This window comes from Esox lucius, chromosome 25, assembly GCF_011004845.1.
Source record: "Esox lucius isolate fEsoLuc1 chromosome 25, fEsoLuc1.pri, whole genome shotgun sequence".
NCBI classification, from domain to species: domain Eukaryota; kingdom Metazoa; phylum Chordata; class Actinopteri; order Esociformes; family Esocidae; genus Esox; species Esox lucius.
In genome coordinates, this window is record NC_047593.1 from 14,697,408 (window position 1) to 14,724,637 (window position 27,230).

The following is a 27,230-nucleotide window of genomic DNA, read 5'->3' on the forward strand; positions in this document are numbered from 1 at the left end:
CAAGTTCTGAAGCCTTGTCCTTGGTGGTTGCCTGGGTCAATGGAGACTCAGTTGTCCCGGTCATGTACTTACAACCGGCGTCTTTGTCAGAAGTTCATGAGGAGGAACCTCCCCGGTAACTATCGATTTCACCGATCTACAGTACCGTCCCCGTCTACTGTAAAATCTGATTTTTCCCTCCATCTGTGCGCAGTGTAAACCTTGCAAATTCTCCGGTGAACAGATGAGTGTCTGATGTCCTCAACAAGAGGTCAGAGGTGATGTCCTTAGAGCCTTGACGGACATGACCCACACAGAACTGTTCTTTTCTTAACCGCCTCCTCTTCTAACATCCTCTCTCTTCCTGTCACCGCCGTCACTCCATACAAACCCGTCTCTCCCTCTTCCTCTCTTGCTCTCTCTCTTCCTCTCGTCGCTGTTGCTATGGACGACAGCTCCGCTCTCCCTACTACACGACGGAGGGGGAGCGGAAGAATGAATACTACAGAGAAGGGTGGTTACGTGGCCTTTCTGTAACCCCTGTCAACTGTAAAACACACGTCTCTGAGAACCCTGTCTGGGAACACATGCTGCTGGCTAATGGGCTAAGTGGCTTGAAGGTGGATCTGTGCCGTTTGGACAAAAATCCATATTATAATAAATTATGTGATTGACGCAATGACGATCACCACGCTGGTGGGTTGAAAGCCACGTCCACATCTTTTGTTCCTTACCCTGCTAGAACCAGTTTGATGGATGTGGCCATCAATTGTCCCTTAGACATTCAACCAAATGAGCTTATGGGCAGAACGTAGTTTTATGTGTCAAGCTAATCTCCCTAGCGTAGGCGACTCATCGTTACGAACTACGCCAGTGAAATAGTCTGTGGGGTTATAGCCCCGATCGTTTAGATTTTTGTCCTCAGCTCTGCTAGCAGGCTAAGGTCATGACCCCCAAGAGGCTGAGCTTTGCCAGCTGTATATGCTATAGGACCTAACGAAGGATGAGGCGTTGTGGTGAGCACGTCAGCACCCTTTACGCAAACACAGGCGCTCCCTTGCACGCGCACCCGCTCCCTTGCACGCGCACGCGCTCCCTTGCACGCGCTCCCTTGCACGCGCACGCGCTCCCTTGCACACGCACGCACACGCGCTCCCTTGCACGCGCACACGCTCCCTTGCACGCGCACGCGCTCCCTTGCACGCGCACGCGCTCCCTTGCACGCGCACGTACACGCGCTCCCTTGCACACGCACGTACACGCGCTCCCTTGCACGCGCACGTACACGTGCTCCCTTGTACACGCGCTCCCTTGCACGCGCACGTACACGCGCTCCCTTGCACGCGCACGCGCTCCCTTGCACGCGCACGCACACGCGCTCCCTTGCACGCGCACGCACACGCGCTCCCTTGCACGCGCTCGCGCTCCCTTGCACGCGCACGCACACGCGCTCCCTTGCACGCGCTCGCGCTCCCTTGCACGCGCACGCGCTCCCTTGCACGCGCACGCGCTCCCTTGCACGCGCACGCGCTCCCTTGCACGCGCACGCGCTCCCTTGCACGCGCACGCACACGCGCTCCCTTACACACACGCACACGCGCTCCCTTACACACACACGCACACGCGCTCCCTTACACACACACACACACACACGCGCTCCCTTACACACACACACACACACGCGCTCCCTTACACACACACACACACACGCGCTCCCTTACACACACACACACACACACACACACACACACGCGCTCCCTTACACACACACACACACACACACACACGCGCGCGCGCGCGCGCGCTCCCTTACACACACACACACACACACACACACACACACGCGCTCCCTTACACACACACACACACACACACGCGCTCCCTTACACACACACACACACACACACGCGCTCCCTTACACACACACACACACACACACACACACACACACACACACGCGCGCTCCCTTACACACACACACACGCGCGCTCCCTTACACACACACACACGCGCGCTCCCTTACACACACACACACGCGCGCTCCCTTACACACACACACACACACACACACACACACACACACACACACACACACACACACACACACACACACGCGCTCCCTTACGAACACGAACACACCCATACATGCACTCCCTTAAACAAACATACACCGACACATACATTGTAATCAATAACACAATAAAATAAAAAATACAGATTGACAAAAAAACACAGAATCAAATTACATCCACGTGCACACACACACACACACACACAAAATGCAACCTAGTGACACAGAGAACCACACATGAACAGAGTAGACACTTTAGCAGAGAGCCACTCACAGCCTCCTACAATGGACATACACCAGCCCAACACACAGACCTGATCTCTGCCCCTCAACCTGCAGCAGTTTCAATTATAACACAATCACTGCCCTAAATCACCTACATCAAACCAGCTGAATGATTTGGAACAGGGCTTCCTTTGTCTTTTCGCTCATTTCATCATTACCATTGTAAGGGGGGGAGATTGAACACATCAAGCACAGAAGAATATCACAGTGAACGTTGCTTAAACAGGCATCACAGTTACGGACAGAGTGCTTTCTACTGTCTGAAACAAAATGCAAAGCGGTCTTTAAGCGTCTGAAACAAACAGCATAATGCTGTCACCCAGAATCACATGACATTTCCAAGCTAAAGCTCACAATATTTCCCATCCAGCACGATTCAATTCGTTTTATTTTAAATACCAAAGAGTTTGGTTTGCATTCTGCTATGACTGGCAGGTTCAGCCTTTCAATCCACTTTGTTTCATAGAGTGATTTGACACAAGCCGAAGTGACACAACACATGCTTAAAAGGAGGTGTCTTTCTCTCCTCCCTTCTCTGTCTCAGAGAGGGGCCGTTCAGGAGGGGGGCGGGGGGTGGGGGGGGGGGCGCATGTGGGGTTCAGTGTCCTGTGCGCCATGGAGGACGGACCCAGCAGCCATCGATTGGGTTGTTGCGGACAGGGGGGACTTCACAGGATGGGAACGGAATATTGACTGAGCAACATGAAAAATAATTGACCCTTCTGCTACATCTGCTACCGAAAAATACAGAAGTAGAAGGGAGACGAGCGAGAGGAAGAGGGAGACGGAGCGTAGAGAGAGAGAGAGAGAGAACACACTAGAGCGTGTTGGACAGACCACAGGATAGAAAAAGAGATGAGAGGTGAACGCAGAAGGGAGAAAAAGACAGCGAGATGGAGAAAGATGGAGAGGTCAAGACAGCAGCGTGACCTGGATACTGCCATGGGAAGCAACAAAAGCCTGGAGACCAAAATAGACAGTTGGGCCTTAGTGAAAGAGATATAAACATATCACAATACAGTGGTTCTCACCTTTAGCTCACCTCTGCCAACTCCATTTCTACTTTGCTATGGGTGGTGTCAGACTAAAGTCTACTACGCTTTTACCAATATCCTTTTATGGTACTGAGCTGGGTCACCTTTGACCTCTACCTCACCTGCTGATTTCTTATTGGCTGATTCGGGGGAACTGAAAATGTACCGTTTTGACCCAAAAGTACTATACATTGAGGACGATTTTTTCTCTGGATCATTATCTACACAGATGTGTAAAATCATGAGCTGAGATTGAAAGGCCCCGTCAGCAGATCAGTTAGGTGGAATGTCACCCATCTAAGTCCAGTGGTTATGTTGCTTTCACATCCCCATTCAAGTGGAAAGAAAACAATGTCAGAATCTAGATACAAATATCTTGCTTTGATTGTCCTGGTGTTCCCAATTGTCCGTTTAAGTCAATTCCTACAACCCCCACGATGCCCCTCTCCAACTGCCTTGAGCCGAGTTCCTACAATTGAATAATAACGTCACTAAATAGCTTGTAATACTGTTCAGCTCATCACATTGACTAACATCAAAGCTACCGTCACGTCCCTGGATAAACATCCATAAGCTAGCACAAACGACTGGTGTGTTTTGAGCCGGGTTGCCGACGAGACGGGGGGTGGCTAGCTAACCTGGACGACTATTTCTCAGAGACTAAATCCAGGCGGTAGGACAGCGGACTAACGTATATCGATGGAGGGGAACGTTCCACCAGCCCAAAGGGAACCAGTGTCAACATAACAAACCCACTGGACCTGGCGCACGTCTTTCCAACCAGCAGGTTCAGCTGCCAGGCTGTTTGACGGGGGGGGGGGGGGGGCAGTTGCCCTGTAATGTTGGCGGGGAGTCGTCTGACTTCCCTCCTCAAACGCGCCCGTCCCTCACCTGACAGCTTCATGAGCAGCTCCGACGCCACCTTGACGTTGATGTCCTGGCTGAGGAGAATGCCGGGGTTCCCCGGGGGGCTCCCCTCGCGCCCCTTCATCAGCCCCCTGTGGCACCCGCTTTCCGCTCCCCCTGCCGGGCCGGCGGCCCCCGGCGCCGGGCCCAGCTCCGGGCAGAAGGTGGCGTAGCCGGGCTGGCTCTGGGGGCTCCGCTGCAACTCCTCCTCCGGCTCTTCCTCATCGGCCTGGGGCTCCTGCTTTAGATGGAAGGGCAGCGGCGCCCTTAGGGCCTCCTTCTGGTTGGCCGCTGCACACAGGGGAGACAAGAGGAGCGTGAGGGTCGGGAGGTGGGGGGGGGGGGGGGGGGGTTAAGGGTCTACAGAACATTAGTGCGCAGACGCGCGTGCCAGCGTAGGTCAAGTTGGATACTTGGAGGGGGAGTGGAAAACCTTTTAGTAATCTGATAACCTGGTTCCACTCCCATTCAAAAGGGGTGACAGGGGAGGGCACTGGAGAGCTAACCTCTGATTAAAAAGGTGGCGAACTGGCAGCGTAGCTTACAAAACCCATGTAGTGTGGTCAACGGAGCCAGGGGCTCTCCGTGAAGGAACCAACACGGCAAAGCCGCTTTACGCTACGTGCCCGCAGAACTCTGGGAGGCCGGTCCAGAGCGGGAAAACCAACGAGAGGGTTGGAGGCAGGAAGAAGAGACAAGGGATCAATAGAACGGCGAAAGACGTGAAGGCCGGGGAGAATGTGGAGGCGTGGACAGTGTGCGTTTGCGAAACGGCCCCTTGTGAACAGTGTCAGCTGGACTCTGGCAGTAGATCACATGACCCCAGAGCACTGGTCACATGGCGCAACATGTGACGGTGTGTCTAAGTTACCACCAACTTTGGTTTAGGTTTGTTGTAGCTCAAACTCATGGGCAGGCACACAAAGAAAAACACAAACTAAAATGTGTTTTAGCTTTGTCATTGGGTATTGTGTGTAGACCGATGACTAAGGTACATTTATATTTGCTCAATTACAAATTACGTCTATAACACAACAAAATTAAAGGGAGAAAGCCAAGGGGTCTGGATACCTTCTGAATGGTTTCAGTACATCCATATACACACATTCACCCACATAAAAAAAGACATCCAGGTAAAATATGTGGCGGGATTCATAAATATTCTAATGGCCGAATTAAACCAATAAGTGTTTAACTCTACTGTTTTAAAAGGTAGTTCACTACAATAAAACAGAGGATTTACCAGAAGTAAATATGGCTTAAACCCAAAACTATCACTAACCCAACTCTTACTGGACCCCAAGCAAAAAAAGTCTCTCTCCTCGTTTCACTAGCCTAGCAGGGATGTTTTCGTCCCCGAAAGTATTGACCTTTGGCTGGCCGGCGCACGCACACGCACACATAAATATCCGGGGATATACAACATAGTACTGACGACATTGCGAAGGACTTTCTTATTGCTATTTGTTGTAAATAGAGGCCTTTTTCAGCACTGACGTCCGTGACTGATCATAACTAATGTTGTCATGGCTCTCTTCTCCCTGTGCGCCAAAGACATACGGTGAACGAGACACGAGGAGTTTCGCACAAGAGCCACAGTACCCAATTGCATTACCTACAGCACTGTGAAAAATCCTATACATATTGTATAGAGAACTTCGATAACATGATGTGATGAGATCGCCAGCTCTAATGCGTTTTCTCAGCTGTCTGTGATTTGTGAGGTCTGACGTCCCTGGGCTGCGCCGTGAGATCTGAAGTCCCTGGGCCGGGCCGTGAGGTCTGAAGTCCCTGGGCCGGGCCGTGAGTGAACAGGGACTCCTAAGATCCTGGGGCCCAGCGGGCCAACAGATGGTGGAATCTCATCAGTCTCTCTCTGGGTCTGTGGGGCATCTCTAACCAAATCCCCTCTCTGCCCTTTCCAACTCTCACTCCCCATCTTGTTCACTCTCCACCCACACACCTACTGAGATCACAGACCTCTGTGACACAAAGGTGGGCTTGCTAAAACACAGATGATAGTGACAAAGTATGCGTTTTGTATTTCCATGACAGGCATTCAGCAGACATCTCCTCAGTGACACACAGTTAGCATATTAATCGGAGTCGGGAGGGACGACCAGATATCACAGCCAAAGTATCACTTCTGTAGTATAAAGTCAGCAAAGTCACAGCTAGTCTTATCTACAGAGTGTACAGCCTAGGTTAGTGGATCAACCTCTTTCCCATTGTGTGTGTGTGTGTGTGTGCGCGCGTGTGTGTGGAGAGAAAACTGGGCCATATCTAATCCTGCCTTAGATGAATAATTAATAATTAGACATGGAGCAACTTCCGATCGCGGCCAAGAAAAGAACACAGGGGCCAACGGAGCCTCAAGGCTTTGTGGTGCTGTGGCTCTCACTCCACCCCGAGACACCCACACATACCCACACCCACACCCACACACACACACACCAAAGAGGGAATCTGGGTCTGTCTGCTGTCCGGTCTCCTCCGGTCCCGGCAGTGATCTGCTCTGGCCCCGTCCCCCCTCTCCTTACCCTCCCGTCACACCTTACGTCGCGTGTTGCCCCGGGCTCGCAGAGAGGCCGCCGCCCCCACTGCCCGTGTCATCAATCTGCGTCAGTGCCGAGCCATCTGATTAATGGCGGCGCGCGGCCGCAGGGGCAGAGGGCCGGAGTAGGAGAGGATAAGGGCCACACGCCAACAGACGCGCGTGGCAGGCGGACCCCGCGAGCCCGGGAGTGCCCCTGCAGCACCTCGCGCCGACGGAAGGGAGTGAGCACCCGACGCCCACCAAACGTGGGTTGTCATTGGCCCGGCGAAGAATGACACCAGCCACGTTGGCGGTGGTCACAGAGCATTTGGAGACGTCTTTTTTTTTTTTTTTTGCTTCCATCCACAGCCTCGATGTTGAAGTTGATGGAATTGGCACGGCGGCCTGTCGAAGTGTGACTATGTCTCTGTGTGTCTTGGACAGTTACATGTCTTTGTTCGCACACAGGCTTGTTTTTCCAATGCTGGTAGGAATTTGGTAGACACTACTGCCAGGCTGGGAGTACAGGGGCCGGAACGGTGCTCGGGGGGGGGGGGGGGGCAAAGAGGGGGGCCTGTGGCGCGGGGACACTGACCTTCACGTCAGGGGGTCGAGGGTCGCAGAGAAACCACCAGCTGGAAATGTCACACTGTCAGCGGGCAGAGGTGTGTGTGTGTGTGTGTGTGTGTGTGTGTGTGTCGGATGTCAGTGGGCAGGCTAAGTATAACCTGGTCAGCACCTGGAAGAACGTCCTCTAATTAGGAGTGTGCTTAGGCCGTGTTGGATCAGACAGGGACAGCAATCTACACCGTGGCCCTGGCAAGGCCTGTACACACACACACACACACACACACACACACACACACACACACACAGCCACTGTACTGCAGATGATATGCACTTTATCACACACACACGCACACCCCCTGACCGTATTCCAGCAGAACAAAAACAAATTTGTGGATGCGGTGCTTACACACACACAATCACTCCAAATTGGTGACCTTTCCACGGGGCTCTATAAATAGAAGCAAATTTCTCAATCGATGTTACAGAGTCCACTTAATTATTTAGGAACATCATGTTTTCTCTTTATTTCTCCATTCTGGAGCCCTACAAAAAGTAAAATTGTAGCGCTCGACTCGATCGTACTCGTACTCGATCCGTAGCGCTCGACTCGTACTCGATCCGTAGCGCTCGTGACATTGATGATGATGCTAGCTCCTACAAACTATAACCACCAACGAGCAGCCTCTTATACATGGTGGGTCTCTACTACAATGATTAGTAGTAGTAGCAGCAGCTGTAGTAGTACATGTAGTTGAAGTAGTAGTAATGGCAGCTGTATTATCTGCAGTAGTAGTAGTAGTAGTCGTAGTATCTGTAGCAGTAGTAGTAGTAGCAGCAGTAGTAGTAGTAGTAGTCGTAGTATCTGTAGCAGTAGTAGTAGTAGTAGTAGCAGCAGTAGTATCTGCAGTATCTGTAGTAGTAGTAGTGGCGGTATCTGTAATAGTAGTAGTAGCGGTAGTAGTCTGTAGTAGTAGTCTGTAGTAGTAGTAGAAGTAGTAGCAGAATCTGTAGTAGTAGTAGTAGTAGCAGTATCTGTAATAGTAGTAGCAGTAGTAGTAGTAGTAGTGGCGGTATCTGTAATAGTAGTAGTAGCGGTAGTAGTCTGTAGTAGTAGTCTGTAGTAGTAGTAGAAGTAGCAGCAGTATCTGTAATAGTAGTAATAGTAGTAGTAGTAGTACTAGTAGTATCTGTAGTAGTATCTGCAATAGTAGTAGCTGCAGTAGTATTAGTAGTAGCAGCAGTAGTAGCAGTAGTATAAGTAATAGCGGCAGTATTAGTAGTATCTGTAGTAGTAGTATTAGTAGTAGCAGCAGCAGTAGTATCTGTAGTAGTAGTAGTATTAGTAGTAGCAGCAGCAGTAGTATCTGTAGTAGTAGTAGTATTAGTAGTAGCAGCAGCAGTAGTATCTGTAGTAGTAGTAGTATTAGTAGTAGCAGCAGTAGTAGTATCTGTAGTAGTAGTAGTATTAGTAGTAGCAGCAGTAGTAGTACCTGTAGTAGCAGTTGTATAAGTAATAGCGGCAGTAGTAGTAGCAGCAGTAGTAGTAGTAGTAGTAGTAGTATCTGCAGTAGTAGTAGTAGTAGTAGTAGTATCTGCAGTAGTAGTAGTAGTAGTAGTAGTAGGGTTCAGTCTGGCGGTCTGTCTCGGTGTAATCATGCTCTGTTGACACCTGGTAACAGCCAGCCAGCCAGACTCTCTCCCTCTCTCTCCAGTCTCTCTAGCTTGCTCTTCCCTTTTCCTCCCCATCTCTCTTGCCCCCCTCCCCCAATCTCTACAGCCTCCCTCCAGCCGGGCTCCCCCCGCCGGCCTCATCCGTCTCCCTGCTAGAGGCTTGTCCAGTCCGCCTCACCTCTCGCTCCGTGGCCGGGGCCGGCCGTCAAATAACTTCATTAGCTTTCCACCTCTGTCACGCTGGCCTGCTCCGCCACTAACAATAGGCTTCTGTTTTTTCTCCTGGAAGAGAGGAGGCTGCGACTAGGCTAGTGGCTGGGCGCGCGCACACACACGCACGCACGCACGCACACACAAACACACTGCAGGTGGAGGGGTGGTAGTGTGTATCCTGACTGAGGAAGGAGCAGTGGGGACCCATATGCGATGTGTTTCCTGTCGGCTGACAGTAAATGCGCGGCTGACAGAGGACAGACCTCAGGGAGAAGGCCGTCTACTGCCCATCCCTGCAGGCCTGACCAGGGGCTCATCCTTTGGAGCGAGAGCTTTCGCCGTATCTGAGTTAGGACATTATGTAGACAGCGGTCGGGGATAAACTGCAGACACGCACGCCAGAGACTGTACCTCTGCATCAAACACTGCGTCCAACCCTCACCCTGTCAGATTAAGACGACACCTCCTCCAACAAGCCCCTGTTCCTGCAGCCTGACAATTACTCACATCCAGCCAGGGGTCACACTTGCGGTCCTCTAGTGGTCGCCGGACCGGGTCGCGGCAGGGAACGCCATTATTACCCATCCGCAGGGACCTGAGAGTACCCGGGCGCCGTCCACGCATTTCAAAGTGCGTCCCCGGACTTTCATCTCAGAACGTGGCGGATCACAACTGGCCAGCCGGTCGGGGGTGTCGGCGTTGCCGTGCGAGGGAGAAATCAAAGGGGATTGGCTGTAACACCCGGAGGAAAAGTGGGCCGGCCGAAAAAATGATGAGGCCCATTATGTCACAGGTCAGGTGGAGTTCACTGGCTTCTTCACGCCTGGGGAACTCATTCTGAGTTTGCAACTCACTCTCCTCTCTCTTCTAAGTCGCTCTTCGCTAGCTGTCTGACTGTCACATTACCTCGCTCTCGCTCCCTCTATTTTATCTCTCCCTCTCTGGCCTTTTATCTGCTCCCCTTTCCCCTGCCTCCCTCCTCGCCTTGTCCTCCCCCCTCTCTTATAGGCCTTGTGGGATTGAGAGAGGCACCGAGACAGCCGTGTAAAAACAGGACAGATGAGCTGCTGGGTGTATACACTTGATCGCGCTTGGCAGGGAGGTCAAAAGAAATCGAGTCCAGGGGATCCTGGGAGAATAAGCCTCACCTCTGTGTCCCTCTCCTGCCCCCCACTACCCACCCCAAACCCTCCATCCACCATATCCGCCAGTCTGCTGTAGTGCCCCGCTAAGAGCCCCAAAAGATCTGAAAAAGCTTTATAGCGAACACGGTCAACGCTGCGGAGATGACCACGGCGGCCTTCGGCTGATAAAAATAACTACAAATCTATTAAAACCTAATTCGCTCACACACTATCCTCCACACTAAGTCCATTACTATCCTTGCAAAATAAAAGTACTGCATTTCAAATCGCCTCCATTCTCCCTGCCGAATGTGCGATTGGACTAAGATGTCCGCCACTCGACTCGGGGCTGACATTGCGAGGGAGGAATCCATTTTGGCTCCGTCTCCCCCGGGACCTCCCTAGCGTGATTGCGAAGTCTGGGAGTGAAGTGCGACTGGCACCCAGAGGGCACCGGGAGGGAGCCGGCGTGGACGGGGTTAACTGAGCCTGCCTGGTCCCTCCGCGGCGCGGCGCATCCTAGCCAGGGTCACGGAGCAAGAGCTGGGGGCGCTAATCATTTTAAATTACGAACTCCTTTTTAATTATGAATTATGCATACATTTTTAATTAATCTAATGTTCCAAGTTTTTTTATTTAATTTTTACCCCCCCCCCATCAACCCCCCCACCTCCCTCGTTTCCCCTACCACGTCTGCATCCCTCGTTTACAGATCTCAATCTAATTAACTGGCATTAGGAGTTTGGAGTGTCAGCCTCAACCCCGACCTTTGCCCCCCGACCCTGGGCACACCTTTCCTCATCAATCTACACCAGCTGTCTCAAAGCAGCGAATCCTCTGACACCGTCGGGAAACAAACGCGGAATGCATCCAAACACACTTGATTCCCAGCCACAGTACAGCTGAAGCCTGTGTGGCCCATGGGGTTACTGGGAGTCAAATAGGCAGTGGGTCGGGGGTCATCAAACTGATGAGTTAACAACAAGCTGACGTTAATTGACATTCGCCGTGGAGCCCGGGGAAGCACGTCGGGACACTCCGAGGGCTCGCCGGATTGGACGGGAGAGGTGGTCGGCGCGGTTACCTGAGAGCTTCATGAGCAGGTCGGTGGCGGTCTTGGTGGTGATGTCCGGGCTGAAGAGGGACGCCGCTGTCGGGCCGCCGCCAGGACTGGACCGCACCCCCACCCCACCCATTGAGAGGTCCAGGGAGTTGGCGCTGCTTCCTGGCCGCTCCCGGTCCTTGCAGAAGGCGAAGGGCGACAGCACCGACAACTCGCGCTCCAGGGGCTCCTCTTTAATGTGGACGTGGTGGTTGGAGGCCCCCGGGGAGCCCTGGGCCGCTCCGTCCGACTGGAGAGGGGACACGCGTGGGTTGTAGTCGCCCATGAGGGACCCCTCCCCCTCAGTGTCCGTGGTGGCCTCCTCCTTGACCTTGACGCCGTCGGCGGTGGACTCGGAGCGGGGAAAGTGCTGGTGGCAGCGCATGTGGAGCTTGAGGCTGAAGTGGCGCGAGGAGGTGAAAGGGCAAAGTTCACACTGGAACGTCTCACCCCGGTCCTGATGCTGATGGACCTGGGATACAGGGACAGGGTGAGCGGGGGTGGGGTACCTTGGCGTTGTCAAAGCAGAAGCAACCACCATACATTGTGGGAGACCAGAAGGACGGGTTCAGGAAGTGGACCCTATACACTGCTCCCATACACTCAATGTGTGTCAACATTTTCTGCTGATGGTATAACATAACCGATCAACATAAAATGTGTATTAAATAACAGTAAATAGGAGCAGAAAGCAACACGGATGCATGTTAAACCTGGGATCGGATTACCCCAGTCAGATAGGATTTGGACGGAATTTGAGTTTTCAAAACAGAAAGATTGAATGCTGATCCTCTCAGTAGGAAGGAGCATCTGGAATTATTTGGTTATTGGGTATATTTTTTGGTTCAGATAGGAAGGATAAAATAAATTGCGTAGATTGAAGAAACAATACCGTGGTTTGTGAGATTTTATTATCTATACAAGACTTTTGATCTGATCAGTGAAACAGTTTCAGTTCTTAGCAATAGGCTAACATAAATGCTAAAGGTGTTTTTCAAGAAGAACTCTTCTGTTATTCACGATCAACTGTATCCTACTTCTTCCAGATGTCATCAGTATATTTGTTACATATCACTGACTGCAGGGCGGCTCTGTCAAGTGCACTGAATGGAATTCATTTGAGTAGGACATTTATACAACCTGCCAGGCCTAAATAACAGACACCTGCTATTCACGTTTCAGTCATTTAGCAGACGTTCTCACCCTGAAGCGACACACAAAAGCAATTCAGGTCAACGGTCTGGCTCAGGGAGTGAACAAAATATTTTTCACCTTGCCGACTGTGATTTGATCTAGGAGATTTTTCACTTAAGGCTTTCACCATCAGGCTACTTATTTAAACCAGTGGGACAGGATCATTCCTATTTAGTCAAGGTCAAATCAACAGCGGTAAGTTGTTAGTTTCATTCGCATACATTTTCGGACCGAATTTTGTTTTACTCTTGAGTAGTTTCGTTGGAGGGCTACATTTACACTGCAAATTTACAATGTTTGTAACAGTACTTGTACTTGGGGTACGGTATCATGGTGACACACGCTAGCTTAAAGCAGACTTTGCAAGGAGTTGCAGTGTGAACTAACATCAGAAGATATATTTGATCAAACATTAGCTCCCGTGCCTCAACAACCAGGGCCTCAGGGGACAAACAGTAGAATGTTCTAGGTCCAAGTGACATCACAGGCTCCCATTATCTCACCTTCATGTGTGATTTGAGATTGTCTTTTCGAGCGCAGCGGAAGGGGCACAGGGGGCACTGGTGGCTCTTCAGGCCTGTATGGATCACCATGTGCCTCTTCCAGTAACTCTTCCTCTTGATGACCAGGCCACAGACTGGACACTGGAAGGGCTTGCCTCCGTCCTCCCCCGGGGAACCTGAGTGGTAAAATGCACATGCAGCTTTTGGACCGTTTATTCAAAATATCCATCCTTGCTTTTCACCCATCCAGCCCATGGCAGGTCTTTGATTCCTGTATGTATTCCAACAGGGCTAATCTGCGCCTTGCAGAAGACTGATCTCTGAGGTGACCATGACTTTTTAAGGTTAGTCTACAGGTTAGCATTTCTGTCATAACATTGTCCTGGAGGAAGCACTGCCCCCAGAGGCAATTTTTTTTTGGAAAGACTGGTTACCTTAATAGAGTGCATGGTCAAAGAGGACATTTGTCCTAGTGCTTGTCTCTACCCTAAACCCTAAACTTAACCACAACCCAAACCTTAACCCTTGCTTTTCAAATGTCAAACTTCAAAACGGTTGACTTCAGAGGGAAGAGTGACAAGCTCAAATCAACCAATCACGTCATGTCTGCAATTTCGTGTTAGAGCTGCCTCCAGAAAAAACCTGGCCATTGGCTTTGTGTTGGGGACAAAAGAAGTAAAACGCAAGGATGTTTTAGTATCTCAATTATTGTTGTTGGCTTCATATCCGGCCTCTATTACAGCGCTTAATTTGACTTATTAGGACACCGCATGATTACATTACAAATTCACCATGGGCCTGTCACCGATGGCTTCATAAGTATTCTGCTCCTGTTCCTTGAAAAACATCTGGTAATCAGTGTTTGGTGAAATTACCGCGCTCAGCCATTCATTGACCCCGGGTGTAAAACCTCAAGACTGCCTATTTGCAACAATAAACCGCCATCTGCGGCCCAACCAACTGGAGAGAGGAGAGAAGGATCAGGTTGGGAGAGGAACGGGGGGGGGGGGTGAATAACAGGACTCCCAGCTCATTGGTCGAGAAAGAATGAAAGAAAATGGGAGATGTGTTTAAGTGGTGAGGTATTTAGTCGGAGTTGTTTTCAGTGCAATCAGGATCAATTATCATTAAGAAATGCGTCTAAAATATGTATAATTATGCATATTTATAGAACACTAAACGTAGGCTAAACGTGTAACAACTTCACACCTGATGAGCCAATCCCAAACTAGACATAACAAGTCCGGCCACCAGTCACCTACCTTCTTTCCAGTGTTCCACATGACCTTGGCGACTACGGGTTACCGCCGACAACCTTTTTAACATGCAGATCACAGAATATTACATTGACTGCCTCGCGCACTCTCTCTCTCTCTCTCTCTCTCTCTCTCTCTCTCTCTCTCTCATCTGCCTCAAGTCAATTTGATCCAGCCATTTTAGATTCAACTAAAGGGTTACGACACAATCCTTCAGAAGGGGCCGTCCATCTCCCCTACAACACACTCCACTGTTCTCCCTGAAGGCTTCTCATTTAGGGGGGAGGAGGGCGAGGGAGGCGGGGGTGGGGGCTGGTTACTGAATCCTGAATCTGATCCAAGGACAGAGGCCCAGACTGCTGAATCTGACCCGAGGACAGACGCCCAGACTGCTGAATCTGACCCGAGGACAGAGACCCAGACTGCTGAATCTGACCCGAGGACAGAGACCCAGACTGCTGAATCTGACCCGAGGACAGAGACCCAGACTGCTGAATCTGACCCGAGGACAGAGACCCAGACTGCTGAATCTGACCCGAGGACAGAGACCCAGACTGCTGAATCTGACCCGAGGACAGAGACCCAGACTGCTGAATCTGACCCGAGGACAGAGACCCAGACTGCTGAATCTGACCCGAGGACAGAGACCCAGACTGCTGAATCTGACCCGAGGACAGAGACCCAGACTGCTGAATCTGACCCGAGGACAGAGACCCAGACTGCTGAATCTGACCCGAGGACAGAGACCCAGACTGCTGAATCTGACCCGAGGACAGAGACCCAGACTGCTGAATCTGACCCGAGGACAGAAAACCTGACTGCTGAATCTGATCCGAGGACAGACACCCTGACTGCTGAATCTGATCCGAGGACAGACACCCTGATGCAGACTTACTCCTTTGGCTTCATTCAACCTCCAGCCTGGCTATAAGAGCGAGCTGGTTGGAGCCTGAACAGTCTGGAGTACACAGATGGATATGGACAGTAGGCTCCCGCTGTGCTGAGAGCACACACGGCCGGCCCTGTTTGGCAGGCTGCACATCCGACCACAAACGCCCTGGGTCAGAACCCCTGCCGGGCATACAGGCCTTTTCCCAGACCCACAAGTCCAGAAAGAGGGGGCACTCTTTCAATGTGTACCTAACATCCAGTCTTCCGCCCAAATATTTATGTAGCAGCTGCTTACTGGATTCCAATATCCCTAACCAATGGAGGGCCACGTCGGTGAAAGCAAGGGAAAAGGTCGTATCTGTCCATAGTCACGGCTGCTACTACCTTTAAAATTGGTTTTACCAGGTTCTGGACTGTAGTGGGTTTACCTCGGTTTCAGGGATTAACTTGGTATTATCGATTTTGTGTGGCAGTGGACAAAGGAAGGGATCAAGACATTTCCATTGATTTTGATAAATACTGAAAATAATGTTTAGACTCCATTGTGAATGGGAGAAAATGCATTTCAAGAAGAAAACACTGTAAACTGAAAATCCCGTGAAGGCCATCCGTGGGGAGGGTCAGAGGTCGGCATACCTGCTTGGCTGCTGGGTTTGACTCTTCCCTTGGGGGTGGATGGCAGCAACATCTCCATGGTACCGTGGGACCCCGTGGGTGTGCCCGCCTTCTGGTTCCTGTCCAGCAGGGGCTTGATGTCCTCCTGGTGGGCCACTCCTGCTCCTCCCCCTAGCGAGGCCTCCTTTTTATCAGCCAGGAGGTTCCCTGCCGCGCGGGCAGCCACCTCTTTGAGGAGCGCTGCCGAGGAGGTCATGGAGACGAGAGAGAGAAAGGAGGAGCCGGGGGAGGGTTGGTGTTGGTGGTCCGACGAGGACGAGGTCTGGGAACGCTCGCTCACCTTCTTTGAGAGGGCGGCCAGGGTGGAGCTAGCAGACTGCGGGCTGAAGGGGGAGGTGAAGGCATCGAAGCGCACCGAGTCCTCTGTTCCTCCACGGCTCCCTCCTCCTCCTCCCCCCAAGGGGGGTACTATGGACGAGGCGCTGGAGGAGGATGAGGACGAGTTGGAAGAGGCCACCACAGCAGCGTTCTTGTCCTGTAAAACCGCATTGGCGGCCGCTTTCAGCTTCTGGATGGCCGAGTCCGGCGAAAGGCTGGAGCCGCCCCCTCCGGGGGCGGAGCAACCTGCCGGGGGCCACGTACCGTCACCGGCCACTCCCACCCACACAAACCCAGCGCCGTTGCTCGGGGCAGCTGTCGGGGCATATGGGTCACAGGGCTCCTGCTTGATGGAGGACGCAGCTAAGGAGGCCGGCGACGCCGAGGCCGAGCCACCACCGCTGTTGCCGTTATTGGCCGCCAGTTTCCGGGCGAGGGCACTTAGCTGCTGAGCGTGATGGGAGGAGGGCGAGAGGGTCAGCGCCCGGGCCAGGCCGATGGTGGGGGACTCCCGCCCTCCTCCAGCACCGCCTCCCCTCACTCTCCCCAGAAGCTCTCCATCCAGTTTGAGGCTCCCTGCCTCCAAGAGTCGGCGTAGGTTACTACTCAGAGGTTTCCCCAGGGCCTGGGAGGCTGCCTCGCCATACAGGGACGACACCACGGAGGAGAGGGTGTCCTGGGCCGAGAACACCCCTTCGTCCACCCCCAGGCCCAGGAGCTCCAGGGAGGCCCGGTGGCGGTGACCGTGAACGGGGGTGGGGCAGCCCCCCAGGGAGCTCTCGGCAGAGGTGTCTGGGTGTTCGGCCGGTCGAGCAGGGGAGGGGGTGTGAGAGGAGCCCCCACGGAGGTACAGCTCGTGGTCGTGAGGGAAGGCGCCGCCGTACAACGACGACGACTCGGAGCGCGTGTCGGAGGCGTACCAGCCGCTACCGCCAACACCGTCGTCCTGCACAGCACCACAGCCCCTGTCGGGCCCGCCATCCTCGACGCCGTCCACATCTACAGGACACAGGAACAGGAGACATGTTTAGGAAAGGGCTGGGCCAAGGATTCAACAGTGCTACAATTTCTGTAGCAAATGCTCCTATGTACAGCGCTTTGCTATATGGAATTTGTATTTGGCAGCACTTTGGTAGCATTCCCCGCTTTCCTCCTCCACCTGAAAGAAAATTACTCAAATAAATAATTGCTGTAGTGTCCGTGATGAATTTCAGAGGAAGTTAGGATCCATTTGGAGCCTCAATAGGAAAAGGAAATACATCCTGGTGCTCCATAACTGCATAATTGGTAGTTGCTGCTAGTTCCTACTGGTTACACCTTTCATGGTTTCTCAGTGTTCCTACATGTATTTGTGCTCTTATGTTTATTAATCTCAGAGCAGATGTGAAAATGTACATGTTTTATAATAAATAATAATTTGGCATCCCAGGTCTCAGGGCCTAATTTATGTTGCGTGTAGTCACACACACACACGCGCACGCATGCGCACCCCGCAGGCTTATGGGAAATAAGTGTAATATAGTATACTTCCTATTATAAATCATACATGAGGTGCAGGTGAACATGTATTTAAAATCCCTCGAAAAAAAACCTCAACAAACCTTTTATGGTGATAATGTAGCCTATAAGCTGAAGTATAATTTGTAAATATTGGGATTAGGCCAAGGCAGTTTCTAAACAAAGACAAATGGTCACAATGTAGAACTGTGGGCAAGACGTTCTCTCATTTATCATGGGAAATTCCGAAACAATTATATCATTAGATTAACAAACATCTATGTGCTGCCTTGGTATGGGCTCTAACATTAAATAGGATATAATGTCACGCTTAGAATAAAAAGCTGTAGCCTGGGTGTCTGTACAGTATTGTCAGATGTTATATTAGGTACCATCTCTTTACTGTGTTTGAAGAATGTTTTCATATTTTTCCAGTAATTTATGCTGCATCTGGCAAAAGACTTGTCAGGTCATGAAAGAAAAATGAAGGCAAATTGTTGTGGACCTGTCAGCCAAATGTTTGAATTCAACAGTATTTTGCATCACATTTTCAGGAATTTATTCTGGAATGGTTATGAAAAGAATATAAATAAGGAAAAGGATTTGGGTAAAAAAAAATTAATTCATACACATTTCAACATCAAATTGATTTTGAGAAAACATACTAAATTAGTAGAACATTTAAAACAAAGGTATTTATAGAGCATGTCTGCACAACCCAGTGTTAATACTTTGACAGTTTGGCGCAGCTAGCCTTTGACAGCCGCGAATCATTGGAATAAGATTCTAACAACTCAGCAAAACTCTGAACATGAGCACCGAGAAAATTCAACAACTCTGACAAGCCATTCTGGCATTACAATTTGTGCAATTCACAGAGAATCCCAGGGTAAATTCTAGGGATGTAACGATATCAAAATCTCACGGTACGATACAATTTCGATATTGACCTCACGGTACGATATTTATTGCGATATTGTGGAAAAGCTCACGGTATTGTTAAATAGCTCACGATAATGTTTGTGATGATAATAGCAAAAAAAATACTGACATTTATTCTGCTTTTGCCAGTCAACAGGCAATTTATTTTTGTATTTATGGATCATGACAACATAAAACGCTGATCACATAGTGCTTTTAAAGTGCAAGTTGTAGTCAGGAACATCAATATTCTGTATAATAATATTTGGTTGCATAACTGATTCTTCTGTGCAATGTTCAAGTTAAGAAGCAACTAGAACAATTGTAAACAATAGGGAATTCCCTTTAAGTGCAAACAAAGATCAAGTTAAGTCAGGTTTAAAATGTGCAAGGCAAATACAGCCTTTTAAAACTGGTATTTAGGAACACAACTTAAACTTAAATAAAATAGTCAGTCAAAAAGCCTTTTAAAAAAAACTGACCTATCATTTAGCTTATGTTCACATTTTTCATCAGAAAGAACAAAATATCTACATTGCAAGGGAGAAGAAAAAAAAACAGTAAAAAAAAAAAAATTCCTTAAACAGTCTTTCCCGTGTTGTATGGCAGTTTACTGTGGCAGTGCTTGCACATAGTCCATTGTCTGTCCACCACCTTCTCTCCTTTTGCGTTTTTTGACACGGCGAAACCAAAATGTTTCCAGACATCTGATTTAAAAGCTGCAGGGGCTGGCACAATCTCAACTTCGGGGTTGTTGTTTTCATCCTTACAAGTATCGCTATCGGCCATGCTGGCTTGCTGTGAGCTTGTGTGGACAGCGTGCAGTGTGCAATCCTATTGGCTTAACAATGGTTGTTGTGACGACGCAGCGCAAAGGATCATGGTCTATGTAGTTAACAATGATTTGTTCCGCGGGACTGTGTTTATTCCTCTTGCTTTTTGACGGACACCTGTCCTTTTAATATTGTAACCCAACCACGACGATATCGAGACACGTTTACCACCGCGATAGCGCGATATCGTCAATATCGTTACATCTCTAGTAAATTCCTCAAATATATGTTTCACCTGGGGCGTGGCTCCTCTCAGATCTGGTCATTTATATTCGCCAGACCGAGTAAGCAGGCTGTCTAAGAAGAGTGACTGACTGACTGACGGACTCTTGTAAAGTAGCGTAGTGGTTAGAGAAGCGGACTTGTGAACTATAGGTTCCGAGTATCTCCTCGCAGGCGAAGCGCTGTACGCATTATGAAGTATAGACGAACACTTTGCTGGCTAAAACCGTTAGTATCTACAATATAGTAAGCCTTAATTGAAACTGTATACGGTTATATTGCGACTGTTTCTGGCATGGAACAGTTCATTTTCAGTCTCGCTAGCAATTGCTCAATTCTTATGACTATTCCAGTGAGTTAGTAGATACTAGCAAAGCTTATTACTGGCTAAGACGATGTTAAAACAGCCAGTGGCAAACAGCCTACATAGACGCAATTTGAGGTGGAGGTGAACTTAGTAATAAACGTTAGTCAGTTTAACTGTATCAATGTCATTCACAAATGGCCAATTAACTACTAAAACGGCCAGTGGCAAAACAGGATTTGTTCAGGACATACAGATGCCGAGTGTCAGTATAGAAATGAGGCTAGACTGACAGACGGCAAAAGTACAGCTCCATGGGTGTGGTGGTTAACGACACAGCCTTTCAAGTGGGCGACCCCGTGTTCGAATCCCGAGAGGGCAACGCTTTCTATTGCGGGCCGGCTGAACTTGGCTTGCCTGGTTTCTTGTTTCAAATTTGACACGCTTAATATTCTAACTTTTTGCCGGACACCGTAAGTGGAGCAGGCTAAGAAGAGCAAATGTCACTCACTGACAGACTGACAGACTGACTGACAGACTGACCAACTACCCTGGTTAAATAGTGTAGTGGTTACAGAAGTGGACTTGTGAACTATAGGTCCCGAGTTGGTATCTCCTCGCAGGTGAAGCGATGTATGCATTACGAAGTATTCCGTAGAGACGAAAACTTTTCTGGCTAAAAAAAACTGTTAGCATATACATTATAGTAAGCCTGAAATTAAACAGTTTATGGTTATATTGCGACTGTTTCTGGCATGGAAAAGTTCATCTTCAGTCTCGCTAGCAATTACTCAAATCTTATGATTATTCCTAGGAAGTCAGTAGATACTAGTAAGCCTATTACTGGCTAATAAGCTGTTAAAACATCTAGTGGCAAAAGCAATACAGTTCATAGATGCTATGGTGGAGGTACATTTAATAAGAAACGTTAGTCAGTTTAACACAGTCCTCAACGGAGTCTAGCGACTGCAGGAACATGTAATGCAGGGGCGTTGTGGTTAAAGACGGTGCCTCTCATGTGGAAGGACTAAGTTCGAATCAATTGAGAGCAACAACATTTATTAATTATTGCTGGTAGATTCCACGATTTTCTGGTCTTTTCAGTTGATGAAAAAGTTATTGTCACCTTTATTGATAGTTACTGTATAAATGTCATTCACAAATGAAAGAGAAGTACGTTGTTTTGCCATGAAAGAATAAAATATGTTATTATGCCATGAAATGAAACAGCTTTGGCAGACTCGCTAACAATTGCTCAATTCTATTCCAGTAAGTTAGTAGATACCGGTAAAGCTTGTTACTGGCCAATTAACTACTAAAACGGCCAGTGGCAAAAGAGGATTTGTTCAGGATATACAGATGCTGGGTGTCAGTATAGACAAGAGGCTATACTGACAGATGGCAAATGAACAGCTTTGTGGTGTGGTGGTTAACGACACAGCCTTTCACGTGGGCGACCCAGGTTCGAATCACGAGATGGCAACACTTTCTGTTGCGGAATGGCTGAACTTGGCTTGCCTGGTTTCTTGTTCATACCAGACAGTAATTTGGGTAAATTCTATACAGTTGATCGTTTTGCATTTGTAAGTATTGCAGCAAATGCTGGGTTAGTTTAGCCAATGGAAACGATTTAGAAATAGGCAACACCTGTTGTTTTGGTGTGCCCTAACGCTATTGTCAGTTAGCCTAAATGTACGCATGAGGCATTAACTGAACTGTCTTGATTGGAGGAATGCCATCGGTAAATCAGCAATCTGTCAGCAATCAGCAGTCACATGACCCTGGCTTAGAACTGTGAGCCGGTCTATACTAGATCAGTCCCTCATCGTCCCTGATGAGCACTCTCTACAGTATGTAGCCAGCCAGCCAAGTACAAAGGAAACAGCCGGTTAAAGACACCAAATAGACTTAAGCGCTCTCAGCAAGAGGTAACCAACTGCCCTGGCAATGCAGAAACATTATCCCACTGCAAGCCCAGCTTTTCTTGCACAAATTTGCCCAAGTTTTTCATCATCGCTGAAAATAAAATCGCCACCGACAGTAGGCAGAATTGGATAACCTGGATGATTTCTCAATCCTTGATTTTCACCATATATTTTTTTTTTCCAGGGGTCTTTTTTTTTTATTTTTATTTTTTTGGTCAAGGAGTCTAGTAACAGGGTTACCATGGCGACGGGCCCTTCAGGGAGGCTAGACAGCAAAGATTAGGGTAATGGAGGTTACAGAGCCCGATTAATATTCATGAGCCTGCAGATACCACCAGGGAACCAATAAGGATAGGGTTAAGGTCACCCAGGGTCATTAATATAAACTTGGCGTATCAATATTCATAAGCAAAACATTACAGCTTGCCAGACAAGGGCGAACAAAAGAAAGTGAATCCCTGATACATATTAACAAAACCCCATCCGTGAGAATATGTCAGAAAGCAACAAGCCTGGGCGTAAACAATGTCAACTTGACTGTTTTTTTTTTCCTTTGCTCTTCATCTCTTTTTACAGTATAGTAGAGGTGGCAACACAGAAAATAAACTCACGGAGCATCAACCAAACAGCCGAACGATAAGAACATGAAAAGGCACAGAAGCCATGACACTTGATACACAACCCTCTCATCACACACACAAAATAGAATAACATGAGCGCTTTTCTTTCTCTCTCTCTCACACACACACACACACCAAGGCTAGTGTTGACCCTGGCGACCCCTACAAGAACACTGGTGGGCTGCTACTCAGTTAACGAGCAGAGGCGAAAGCTGTTGCCGCGGCAACCCCGCCCCGACGACCCACCGGGATGGTCACAGTCGGCTCGCGTCTGGTCCGGCCGCGGACGACAGCGGTCCAGAGAGGTGACCGCAACCTGACCGGCTGTGCACACAGCATGACCGATGTAACGCCACGCAGGGACCCGGGCCACACACTCCCATCGTCTCACGCAAACAGGGATGTGTGTGTGTGTGTGTGTGTGTGTGTGTGTGTGTGTGTGTGCGTGCGTGTGTGTCAGAGACCTCTTTCACCTCCCAACATCTCCCGACCCAAGACGCCGCCGAGCGGAGGAAGAGAGAGACCGCGTCGACCGGTCTAAAGACGTTCACTCCTCCTCAAAAGCTTTGTCACCTGAGCCGGTCCAGGGGGGGAGGAGTGTGAGGCGTGACCCGAGCCCATGTCACATGGGGCGGAGAAGAACGCAGGCCGGCCCTAATGGCTCTAATGTTGTTAGTGGGAAACGGCTAGATCACTGACCCGAGGTCTCAGAGTGCAGGAGGAGGGGGGAGGAATATTAGCGAGGGTTGGGTGGGTGGGTGGGGGGGGTTGAACTCTCCCCTCTTTCCTCTCTCACACTGTAACGCTGTCAGTCAATACCTCACTCTCTCCTTTTCTCGCGCCCAGGGCTCAGCGATGTGCTCTCGAGGGTCCGCCACACAGCACTACGTCGCGCTAGGCCGGCCGCAACGCCACAGTGATCCCTCGTCGGGTGCAAACCGCCGCCACGGCTCCGTGTGACACAGGCAGGGACGTAAGGGTGTGTGTGTGTGTGTGTGTGTGTGTGTGTGTGTGTGTGTGTGTGTGTGTGTGGCATAGGCCAAGCTACCCCGTGGGCAGCCTGACATTTTGCAAGGTCACGGCTCAGGTCCAGGCTGCATGGGAGGTGGGGGGGCTTTGTCTTAGACAGACGACTGTACATTAGCCTGACACACACACACACACACCCCATGTCTACTACAACTGAGTGCACAGCTCACTCCTTACACAGCCTCTACAGTTCAATGACGGCTTGAAGCCAGAGAGCAAAAGCCCCAAAATCTGACTGAGGCAGCCAGGAAGGGAAAACACGGAAAGACAGACGCGCACACACACACACACAAAGTATGACTGTCGGAATGCTTAAAAAATCCTCTGACTGAAGGCAGCGAGGTGAAGTAGAGAGAGGCAGAGGGAGGGAGGCAGGCAGAGAGAGGGAGGGAGGCAGGCAGAGAGAGGGAGGCAGGCAGAGAGAGGCAGGCAGAGAGAGGCAGGCAGAGTGAGGGAGGCAGACAGAGAGAGGCAGGCAGAGAGAGGGAGGCAGGCAGAGAGAGGGAGGCAGGCAGAGAGAGGCAGGCAGAGAGAGGGAGGCAGGCAGAGAGAGGCAGGCAGAGAAAGGGAGGCAGAGAGAGGGAGGCAGAGAGCGTCTGTCCGCCTCAGTGTGAAGGGGAACCATTTAGCGGTGTAATGGCGGGGATGACTTGCACGTTGAGACAAACAGCTGCAGGGTACTCAGCAGTCCAAGTCTGTTAGCACTCACTACACTCACACACACTACACACACCAGGGTGATTCAGTGCTTCTGTATGGATGTAAGCAGTGTGTGAATGTACTGTGTGTGTGTGTGTGTGTGTGTGTGTGTGTGTGTGTGTGTGTGTGTGTATGCCTGTACATTCTCCCGAGGACAGAGACGGTGACATACAGTATCATAGAGGGAGACTGTCTGCCTGCAGCTCCTGGCTGTGTAACTGGTCTCAGTGACATAGCTTCATGGTTCAACTAAAAAGCTGATGATGCTGTTTATATATTGCAACAATTTTTTATTATACTTTTTTCTGACAAATAATTTATTTTAAGCATTGTTAGACACATACAGCTCCAGGAACAATTTTAAAGGAAGGTTTTGAGTGAGGAACAGAAGGATTAAAATGAAGAGACCACTGCAAATTGAACACGTCTGTTCCTCACTCAAAACATACCCTTTCAACTTTTTTTGGAAAGGAAAGAAAAAGGTGCAGTGGTCTCTTCATTTTTTCCAGAGCTGTATACATATTTCTAAATTAAACAAGTTGGAATCGAAATAGCATTAGAATGACAAAGGCTAACGTGCTGATGTTGGTCACACATAGCTTCAGAGTAAACAGAAAAACCTGCAGACCAAAAATTCTTTACATCAAATAAGTTAATGGTTGTGTTCACCACTCCTCAAAAGTCAATCATGTAATATGAAATGAAAAATCTGTTACACCACCTGACAATGGCATCATAACACCAAATGACATACCCATACCGTGAGACTGCACAGTGAATGACCATACAATACAGTTTCAACACTAAGCTTCGAAGACATTTTTCTCAGGAAAGTTAAAGAAAACTCACAACTGTAACATATGATCTATGAAAATTCAAAGAAGTAAAAGTACACCAATTAGTTAAGTATTTTATTAATTACAGTACTCTTCAAATTAAGCGATTCAAACAAAGGGTGACCTAAATGTGCACAAAGAATGACTGCAAAAATGTTGGCCATAACCAATTGGAGATCCTAGCAGTCACAAACCACAGTAGAATACAGCCTAGTAGGGCTGTATTGTGGACGAATAGGTTAAGCACAACAGACCACGGAAACAGACAGCAGTAGAACACAGAATGGCAGAATTGTTACTCTGAATGACTTCAGAAACATTGGAACTTATTCAACTATTACTTAGCCACTAAAAGGAACTCCATGACCCCAAACTGCAGACTTTAATGTCATCTATCACATCAAAAATGCAATTTCAGAATAAAACATAAATCTGAAACGTTTCAGGAGGGCCATAACAACCTGGCTCGTTCTATAAAACTAAAATGTGAATATTCTTTCCAATAAAAACCCTTTCATTTACATTTGAGTAATTTACCTTTCCTTTCATACAATGCACAAAATCCAGAAATAGCCCTTACATTTTATACAGAATAATATATAAAAAATATCAGAAAATGCATTTTCATAATAATGCATTTTGGACATTAAAACGAACACCAAAACTAACAGGAAAACGGCTTCATACGCCTGTGTAGAATGAAGTGCAGTGAAGCTGTCGAGACATATTCTGAGAGGTTTTAGGCCAGAATAACAGTCAGAGGGGCATGAAAGAACCTCGCAACTCAGAAGAGCACCAGAGCCTTCTCCTAATTTTACTCTATTACAAAGAAAGATGCAGCGCAGCCGTGTGAAGGGCTCGAGTTGTGAACTTGCTGTCGCCAGGGTTATTCTGGCCGTGGCAACTGCCCGGGTGCCTCGCCTTGACCCGAGGGAGCGGTGTTGCCAGGACAGTACTTTGACGGGGCCCATGTAGCCAGCCAGCGGAGACAACCAGATTTCAGCCGTCCTCACCGGACACAATGGTCCCTGCGCAGACGGGGAGAGAGGGGTTGTTTCCGGGAGGTCAGTCGATCACATGACCCGCGTGAGGTGTCGCCTAGCTACCGCCACACACACTGCAGCTACTCAGCCAGGCATAACAAATAGACCCCACTGACCTCCAGGCTTAGGCTAGGGTGGAGGCTGGGAGGAGGCTGGGAGGAGGCTGGGAGGAGGCGGGGTACGCAGAGGGGAGGGGGGGAACGTAGAGGAGGCCATTAGCAGATTAAGGCTAGAGTAGAAGCATCCAGACAGCGTCTACGATGCCAAGACGAGAGTCATGACCATAACCTTTACAGCAGAGGGGAGGTAGGAGGGAGAGAGGGGGAGGCAGGGAGATAGAAGAGAGGGAGGGTGGGAGAAACTGAGAGGAAAAAGGAGGTGTATACCACGGGCGAGGGAGCAGGGCTGCAGGAGAGAAGAGTCGAGCTACAGCGAGCGTTGAGTGTGTAGGGAGGTGATAGGGAGGATGGGGGCTAGTGTCCGGCTGGGCCCAGTTCGGGGCTTGTCGTGGCCCCGGGCTATGCTAATGAGTGTATCCGACAGACTGGGGTCCGGCCTTATTAGCGCGCCGCGCCTGACAATATGGTGGGAGAGGCGCTAGCTCTCCAAACCGGCAGGATCATGTCCTAGTAAATCAGTAACAGTCAGCTCTCTCTCCTGAAGAGGGAGGCGATTCCTTTAATTGGGACAGCATCCTCTCGTCTTCTTTTGCTGTTGGAAAACAACATTGTGTGTGTGTGTGTGTGTGTGTGTGTGTGTGTGTGTGTGTGTATACGTGTTTTGTTATCCTGGGGAAAATCCCTGCAAGGACAGTTAACATTTTTTTTTTATTATTTACCTTGTGGGGACTCGGGACAGTTTCCGTGAGGAAAAAAGACTATTTAGGTCTTTGACTGTTAGTTACAATTGGGTTAGGGGTCCAAATTAGGGTTAGGGGTCCAAATTAGGGTTAGGGGTCCAAATTAGGGTTAGG

The 27,230-nt window shown here is 49.4% G+C and overlaps 1 protein-coding gene across 1 annotated transcript in view; it reads right to left on the reverse strand.

The window, feature by feature from the left end:
- The window catches only part of znf827 (zinc finger protein 827), a 72,544-nt gene that overhangs the window by 30,119 nt on the left and 15,195 nt on the right, over nucleotides 1–27,230 (reverse strand). Inside the window, exons 2-5 of the mRNA XM_034290917.1 lie at nucleotides 15,972–17,327; nucleotides 13,189–13,364; nucleotides 11,474–11,963; nucleotides 4,261–4,566 (exon numbers count right to left, since the gene is read on the reverse strand). Of these exons, the coding sequence (XP_034146808.1) occupies nucleotides 4,261–4,566; nucleotides 11,474–11,963; nucleotides 13,189–13,364; nucleotides 15,972–17,327 (2,328 nt within the window). The remainder of the gene's footprint in view (nucleotides 1–4,260; nucleotides 4,567–11,473; nucleotides 11,964–13,188; nucleotides 13,365–15,971; nucleotides 17,328–27,230) is intronic.